Source organism: Trachurus trachurus, assembly GCF_905171665.1.
Source record: "Trachurus trachurus genome assembly, chromosome: 10".
Taxonomy (NCBI): domain Eukaryota; kingdom Metazoa; phylum Chordata; class Actinopteri; order Carangiformes; family Carangidae; genus Trachurus; species Trachurus trachurus.
Genome location: NC_139894.1, coordinates 38,291,400 through 38,300,394, shown reverse-complemented (window position 1 = coordinate 38,300,394; position 8,995 = coordinate 38,291,400). Strand labels below are relative to the sequence as shown.

General features: G+C 47.0%; 1 protein-coding gene across 1 annotated transcript; it reads right to left on the bottom strand.

The window, feature by feature from the left end:
• Positions 1-444: 444 nt before the first annotated feature.
• On the bottom strand, positions 445-8,377 carry LOC310992119 (protein NLRC3-like; the record flags this gene model as incomplete). Its single annotated transcript, XM_083980113.1, has 9 exons — positions 8,230-8,377; positions 7,883-7,996; positions 7,619-7,697; positions 7,256-7,484; positions 3,564-5,367; positions 3,275-3,448; positions 3,010-3,183; positions 1,149-1,195; positions 445-1,010 (listed from the first exon to the last, which is right to left on the bottom strand). Exons 1-9 carry the CDS (start codon positions 8,316-8,318, stop codon positions 445-447), a joined length of 3,276 nt encoding a protein of 1,091 aa, XP_083836239.1. The 5' UTR covers positions 8,319-8,377.
• Between the last annotated feature and the right edge of the window lie 618 nt (positions 8,378-8,995).

The window sequence follows — 8,995 nt, the reverse complement described above, 5'->3', positions numbered from 1 at the left end:
AAAGTCACATGTATTAAACAAAAGGCCCCATTGTGTCAGTGGAGTGACAGAGAGAAACAGGTGAAACGACTCTAATAAATATATTCTGAAGAATATACTCTTGATTGATCTAAGATCTGATTGGCTTTAGTCTGAACTGGCTCAGTCGTCCTCACATTCAGAAACACCAAACACTGAGACTGATGCTTTTATTGTGAAAAGACAGGAACATCAGGCTCTTACCAAACTAAACGTTAACATGGTTTTTGTCCTGTAATAATTGACGCTTCCATCTCTAAAGGAAGAGGGAGAAGTTTACAAGAATCATTGAGAATGAATGTGAAAACGTGAGTGAGAGACAGAGACAGACATGTAGAGAGAGAGAAAAAAAAAAAAAAATGTAGAGACTGAACTGTCTGTTCAACAGTGAGAAGGTTTCTGTAACATGAGAAGACTCTGGTTCACTCAACAGAGACTCGCTGAGGAACCAGACCTGGACCAGAGGAACCCCAACCCAGGATAGAGAGGTTGAGTGAAGGTGGTGGTGAAGGTGTAGAGGTGGATCAGTGAGTCAGAGGAGACTCTGTAGAAGGACAGAGAGCCAGCAGGACAGTCCACATACACTGCTACTCTGTTAGAGACAGAGGAGGAGGAGGAGGAGGAGGAGGAGGAGGAGGAGGAGGAGGAGGTGATAGGTATCGATCTGTTATGGTGCCTGATGTAGTAACGTCCATGATAGCAGCTCAGACTGCAGGACTGATCGTTCAGTCCAAACTCACAGTCTCCACTGTCTCCTTTCCTGCTGATTCCTTTGGAACTCACTGATATCTCAACGTCTCCTCTCCACTCCACCTCCCAGTAACAGCGACCAGTCAGACCAGTTGAACACAGCAGCTGACGACACTGGTCAAATCTGTCTGGATGATCAGGATATGACTGATCCTCCTCCACCCATGTCGCCTTCCTGTTGTTGTCAGACAGTTTGATCAGTGTGTTCACTGTGTTTGTGTCGATTGTGAGTTGACAGGAATCTGATGGAGAGAACAAGACACAGCTGCAGTTATTGATCATGTGATCAGTTATTGACTGTTTGATGAAGACTCATGACGTCAGTGATGCGACAGTGTGAAGATGGTTGAATGTGCTGCTCAAAGTCAAAACACACTTACACTTCCTCAGACCTGGTGTCAACCATGGGACTCCAGCAGGCTCCACCCTGAAAGGAGGAGGGGGGTCAGAGCAGCACCTTCTCTGTCAGCATGCACACATGGACATTACATGGCTCTCACACACACACTGTTTTATCACTCTGTTCACATGGAGGCTTGTATGTATGGATGAACACTGAGCACAGAAGGAGAAGAAGGAGCTGGAGTCATTATCTAGTGATGATGCAGAGCAGGAGGAAAATGTTTGGTCAGTGTGTCCACAATTTCTGTACAAGTTTTACTGCCTGGTTTTGCTGGTTGTAGAAGGCAACGTAGCAGGTTTAAGTCTCAAAAAATGGGCACCAACTTATCATCCTTTATTCCATTAGCCACAACAAAATAGCCAAAGCGCTCTGTATAGGAGCTCCATTGCTCCGTGCTTTCGTCGAAGGGACTGAATGAGCCAATAACTCCAGCCATTACTCGGCTCCTGGTTGAATGGTGCTCTCCCCTTCACAAACTGTTCCTTTTCTCCGGCATCACTCACGGAGTTTGTCTCGTCGTTTTCACCAAGAAAGGCAGAGAAGAAGAAGAGAAAGAAGAAGAAGTGCAGCACATGGTCTGAGATAAGAAGTGAAGCTCCAGCTGCTGGAGACTTTCATTAAAGGGGAACTATGCAAGTCTGCTCGCTTTTCCGCTGTTTTGGTTACGCTCCTCTCAGCCATGTGCATTTGTTTACAAAGAAGCCGGCAAAAAATCAATAAATGGAGTGGTGGGTAATGTTACATAACATATACGATGTTAGGGCGTGTGTTTGTGTAGTCTTAACCGTCATAAACAAAAGATTACGGGTTACGGAGCGCATTTGTGTTGTGACACCAGGGCGGTGGCCAGGTACTACACTGATGTTGCAAGGTTGGTTTACAGCCGTGAGATGCCAGGTGAAGACAGAGAGCCTCCATTCTCACTCGTAACAAGTCACAAGCCATGTAGTTAACGATCACAATTACTCCGGAGCCATTTAATTAAGGTAAAAATACATGGCTCCTACTGTAATGTCTGACTATCAGAATATAGTGACAGTTCCAGCAAATATGACTGAATAACTGTTACCAACTGAAGCTTTAAGACTGCACAAACACACACATCGTAACATTGTATATGTTATGTAACGTTATGCGTCACTCCATTTATAGATTTTTCGCCGGCTTCGTTGTAAACAAATCCACATGGGTGAGAGGAGCGTAACCGAAACGGCGGAAAAGCGAGCAGACTTGCATAGTTCCCCTTTAAGTACATTATATGTAGTAGAGAGGTCTCTGGTCTCCCGCACCGAGAAACACTGGCGCATCGCCCTGCACCGAGACACAGGCAGTACTCTGTTGTCAATGAGGGACAATTAATCAACGTATTTCCGACGCGTACGAGAAGTCCCGTCTCAAAATAATACACCAGTTCAAGAGCACGATAGAAAGAAAAAATTTACAATGCATCACCTGGTCGGAAAAAAGCTATTTTATCCGGGAACTAACTAACTAAACATTGAACAAGTGAAAAGTCGCATCACCCGCCTCAGTAGTTCATCACTGTGACTGATGAAAGCTGCACAGCTCATGTTTGAAACACTCTGAGATTGTGGCTTCAGTATAAACTGTGTTGGGACGAGTCAGACTGTGACAGAGGACATCAGTGGAGTGGGCGGAGCTTCACTGTGACCTACACCACCTCTGTATATGGTCTGAGTGATGGGATCTGATGTCATCAATCACCTGAGACAGATGTTAATACCAGGTGTGACCAGGTGTGAACGGGGCCATAGAAAATGTTCCAGCTCCTCCTCCTCTATCAGACAGTGTGTGTGGCTGCAGCAGCCTCTCCATACCTGAGAGAGTCCAGTCTCCAGTCTGGATCCTCCAGTCCAGCAGACAGCAGCTTCACTCCCGAGGCTCCTGGATGATTGTAGCTCAGGTCCAGGTGTCTCAGATGGGAGGGGTTGGAGCTCAGAGCTGAGGCCAGGGAAGCACAGCCTTCCTCTGTGATCAGACATCCTGACAGACTGAACACACACAATAACACACAGGAACCCTCTGTCAACACCTGCTGCTGTGTTCAAGTTTCATCAGATAAACAGCTGGATGGATCCTCACCTGAGAGTCTCCAGTCTACAGTGTGGACTCTCCAGTCCACCAGACAGCAGCTTCACTCCAGAGTCCTGCAGGTTGTTGGTATTCAGGTCCAGGTGTCTCAGACTAGAGGACTGGGAGCTGAGGACTGAGGATAGAGCTTCACAGCTTCTCTCTGAGAGGTTACATCCGCTCAGTCTGAAGAGATGATCATGAGGAATTAAAGAAGAAAGGAGTTTATTATCTCTTTCTGTTGCGAAAACAAAAGTTTTTTCATATAATGATGAATAAATCCAGCTATCTCTACACTTACAGAGCTTTGTTAGAGGCTTTGACCACTGGCAGCAGCCTCAGAAGAGCCTCCTCTGAAGCAGAGAATTTCTTCAGATCAAACTCATCCAGATCTTCTTCTGATGACAGTAAGATGAAGACCAGAGCCGACCATTGAGCAGGAGACAGTTTATCTGTGGAGAGAGGTCCTGATCTCAGGGACTGTTGGATGTCCTCCACTAGAGAACGATCATTCAGTTCATTCAGACAGTGGAACAGGTTGATGCTTTTCTCTACAGTGGGAGTCTCTTCAATCTTCTTCTTGATGTACTGGACTGTTTCCTGATTGGACCGTGAGTCACTTCCTGTCTGTGTCATCAGACCTCGTAGGAGAGTCTGATTGGTCTGCAGTGAAAGACCTAGGAGGAAGCGGAGGAACAAGTCCAGGTGTCCATTTGGACTCTGTAAGGCCTCGTCCACAGCGCTCTGGTAGAGGTTTGTCTCTGCAGATTCGACTTCTGTTGTTTCAGTCTTCTTGGAGGTTGTTTGTTGTTGTGACAGTAGATTGAGTCCAGAGTTGATGAAGGTCAGATGGACATGAAGAGCAGCCAGAAACTCCTGAACACTCAGATGGACGAAGCAGAACACCTTGTCCTGGTACAGGCCTCTCTCCTCTTTAAAGATCTGTGTGAACACTCCTGAGTACACTGAGGCTGCTCTGATATCGATGCCACACTCTGTCAGGTCTGATTCATAGAAGACCAGGTTTCCTCTCTGCAGCTGCTCAAAAGCCAGTTTTCCCAGAGACTCAATCATCTTCCTGCTCTCTGGACTCCAGTGTGGATCTGTCTCAGCTCCTCCATCATACTTGACCTTCTTCAGTTTTAGATGAACCACCAGGAAGTGGATGTACATCTCAGTCAGGGTCTTGGGCAGCTCTCCTCCCTCTCTGGTCTTCAACAGCTCCTCCAGAACTGTAGCAGTGATCCAGCAGAAGACTGGGATGTGGCACATGATGTGGAGGCTTCGTGAGGTCTTGATGTGGGAGATGATCTTTCTGGCCTGCCCCTTATCCCTGAACCTCTTCCTGAAGTACTCCTCCTTCTGTGGGTCAGTGAACCCTCTGACCTCTGTCACCATGTCAACACACTGAGGAGGGATCTGATTGGCTGCTGCAGGTCGTGTGGTTATCCAGAGGCGAGCAGAGGGAAGCAGGTTCCCCCTGATGAGGTTGGTCAGCAGCACGTTGACTGAGGTGGACTCTGTCACATCAGTCAGGATCTCAGTGTTGTGGAAGTCCAGAGGAAGTCGACACTCGTCCAGACCGTCAAAGATGAAGACGACCTGGAACTGATCAAACCTGCAGATTCCTGCTTCTTTGGTTTCAGAGAAGAAGTGATGAACAAGTTCCACCAAGCTGAACTTTATTTCTTTCAGCACATTCAGCTCTCTGAAGGGGAAGGGGAATATGAACTGTATGTCCTGGTTGTCTTTGTCTTCAGCCCAGTCCAGAGTGAACTTCTGTGTTAAGACTGTTTTCCCAATGCCAGCCACTCCCTTTGTCATCACTGTTCTGATTGGTCGGTCTCTTCCAGGTGGGACTTTAAAGATGTCTTCATGTCTGATGGTTGTTTCTGGTCTGTCTGGTTTCCTGGACGCTGTTTCAATCTGTCTGACCTCGTGTTCATCATTGACCTCTCCAGCCCCTCCCTCTGTGATGTAGAGCTCTGTGTAGATCTGGTTCAGAAGGGTTGGGTTTCCTGCTTTAGAGATCCCCTCAAACACAAACTGGAACTTCTTCTTCAGGTCAGATTTCAGTTTACGTCTACCAACTGGACCAGGAGTTCCTGAATAAACAAAAACAAAGTAAGATTCAAAAAGAAAATATAACATTTTAATTTCTCCAAATAATGACTATGAGTGAATTCCAATTCCCCCCTTAGCCCTAGCCCTTGGCCCTAACCCTTCGTTTTGCGCATTTACATGTAGTGGTAGGGGTGTCCCAATTCTGGTTCAGACGAGGGTTAGGGGGAAGTGGTAGGGCTATCTGGCCCTTGAAACTGAGATTTTTCAGGGGCACACTACAAACGAGGGGTATGACAAGTTTCCCTGAATGCATCTCGCCGCAACCGGCAGCTGTTTCATTTCTCGCTGTAGCGCGGTTATTATGTCACTTTGTAGGTAGGTTTATCCAAATGATGGCTGTTTAGATGTTTGCTGGCTGGTGCACACCCGCTGTTTCTCTTGCACTTGCTCACTCACTCACTCTCGATGTGCATATAAATGTTATATAAAAAAACACAGATGCGCAAATTGATGTGACCTACTGTAGTGTACCACAGCTGGTCACCAGCTTGTCATGCCCCACCTGTCATGTCTCTATGATCACAACTACGCCACGGTCCGGCGGAGAATTGATAAAAAATGAATGCTCATCAGTCCGCAGGCTTCAACACTGGTCGGACCTGGTTGGGTCTTTGCTCATTTAAACTTGGAGTCAGACCCGGTCGACTAAGAGACCAGAGTCTGGTTGAGACTCAGCTTTAATTTGAGAACGGTAACCTATGGCGGCCTGGGAGACGTTGTCAGGTGCGGTGGTACGGTGCGGGGGGAGGGGGGGGGTGGGGGGGGGATGCTGGTGTGCTTATTGTCCCCACCACTTTTCAAGGTAAACTGACGCCCTTGCCTCCATGTGTTGATGTCAGTGAACGTCTCATTTGTCCATCATGTTGAATCTTTAGAGCAGCAGTACTCAATAGGCGGCCCGCGGGCCGCATCCGGCCCGCCGAACCTTCCAATCAGACCCGCGACTGAGTTCTACTAGTTTACATATTACTGTATACTGTATTTCTCGGGCTCCGTGCGCCTGTAAGTCAAAGCGCTGGGACATGGAAACACGTGCGGAGCGTTTGTGTGTGCCTGTGAGGCCCTGCACTGGGATACAGAAACGCCGACGAACCCAAATCACCATGCACGAGTGTTTGGGGAGCGGGCTGGACTGCAGGGTTTTCCCTGCCTGTCTGCAGAGACCATGGGTGATTTTCACCGCCGTCTTGGTTCAACTGTGTGTGCATCATGCATGGGGGGCCGTTCAGATGAAGCGTCTTTTGCGCGCACTCAAACCCATTCAATGTAGCCGCGCGCATTTGATGAGACGCGATTGTTTTCCCGTGCATGTCTGCGGCGCACAGCTGCACGACCTGCTTCTCCCCCGCTGTCCCGGTTCCATCGGCCTGTGTCTCTCCTACTGTTTCCCACTGAGCTCTGCCTCGTTTGAAAGGTGAAGGAAGCCCATGTGTGGAAAGACATCTCCTCCGAGATGTAGAATGTGTATTATAGAAGAGAAACACACATTTCAGGACCAATGACTTGTATCCTCAGAACAGAGTCAGACATGTCCTGTGATGGTCAGGTCATATTTAAGTTGAAAATCACAGGGCATGTCTGAGGATACAAGTCAGCAGTGTAAAGCTCCAGCATGATATGTAAATGTTGATATGATAATGTCAAGATTTTTCATTTTATAGGCTATCATACAAAACACCATGAAGTGTATAAATAAAAATTATGTGCTTACAAGTAATATAAAAATATTTAAATTATTAGACGAAAAAGGTGAATTTAATTTCAATCTAGGCCTATTTGAATGTGCAGCCCCCAAGGTGTCTGTTAAGAAAAATTCTGGCCCTTTGACAAATGTATTTGAGTACCCCTGCTTTAGAGAAATCCTCTTACTGCTCTGCAGATGCTCAGCCAGCTCCTCCTGCTTCATCCTCCTCAGGAAGTTCACTGTGATCTTCACTAAGGCCTTTCTGCTGCTCCTCCTCTGCTCTTCATCCTCACCGTCCAACACCTCCTCATCCTCCCTCTGACTCCCTGAGCATTCTGGGTAATCTGGACTCAGAGTCTTGTGGATCTTCTTCAGCTCGTTCTTCACAAAAGTGACCATGTTCTCCTCCAGCAGCTGGAACAGAAACTCTATGAGTGACAGCATCAAACTAAAACCTGACAGACTGACAATCCACTGGTGTCAAAGTGCAGCATGGAGATGATGGTGAACACAACTGATGTAACAGCAGCTGTTGGACATGTCCTCACCATAAATATGGAGTCCAGGTGTGTTTGATGCTGCTGGGCAGAATGACCACTGGGAACCTCTGAGCTCTCCTGGTCCACTCTGTGGAGGAATCAGTGTCAAGTCAACATCAGGACAGAGAGATGATACAAGATGGACTTTATATGTCCCCTGAGGATGTTCACAACAGACAGAGACACTTTGGTTTCAGACCTGGTCCAACAACACGTCGTACAAACTGGTTCTTTTCTACAATAACCTGAGTCTGACTGTCAGTTACAGCTTACATCTGATCAGCTGATCCACGTCCTCCTTTAAAGTCAATGGGAAAGTCCTTTGAGTCGTTGCTCTTTAAAGACAGACAGCTGGGTTCAGGAGAGTCTGGTCTCTGCTGCTGGATCCTGAAACCACAACACAACTGATAAATATGCATGTTGGAGATCGACTTAAGCCAATAGGACGATCCAGTGATGAGTCGCTACTAACAGACTCATCACTGGATCCAGGTCCAGGTCCAGCAGACTGAGGCTTGTGCTGCTGCTTTGGCCTTGAACACAACACACACAGAGCTTTGAGTGTGAATAATGATGGAGCAGTGATCTGATTCATGGACAGTTAGAGATGCTCATCTGACCTTTGACCTGTGGTCTGGCTCTGACGTCCCCCCCACAGAGTGGTTTTAGAGGGAGGGGCTCCCTCCTCTCTGTCCTCACACTGATCCATGCTGCTGAGCTCACATCCACATCAGCTCACACACACTTTGTAGCTTCACCTGCAGAGGAAACACACATCATTCATCTGCACAGCAGCTCACATGTCCATCATGTCTCCAGCTGCTCCTCCACTGATTGGCTCTTCTCCTCTGCTTCATATCAGTGTCAGTTGAATGCAGTCACAGCAGTGAGGAAGAGGAAGCTGCCATCATCTGCTGTACTTCTACTATCAGTCCACTAGATGGTGCCATGAAGCTGCAGCCCAGCAACATGATCCATGGACCACTGTTTCCATCCACTGACACACACAAGGACTGAGATCCACTGAGCTGATGTGACACAGTCTCTGTGTGGACAGCGTCCCTGTAGAAAACCACTGGATCAAACAAGCTACAGCTGATTATTACAAAGACAACAACCGGGCCTCGACTTATTTCCTCCATCAAATGTCACAAAATACAGACAAATAATGCGTTCAAGTTCCTCTCAGTCTGAGGCCATGTCTTCAGATGTCTTGTTTTGTGACTGCAACAATCAAAGAGACCAAAATATTCAGTTTCCAGTCAAATCAAACAGAGAAAACAAGGAAATCTTCAGTTTTTGAGGCTAAAAAATGTAAATTTCTGCTTGAAAAATATTGATTGAACAACTGTTGCTGCTCTAAAAGATTTGTCAACAAAATATTTA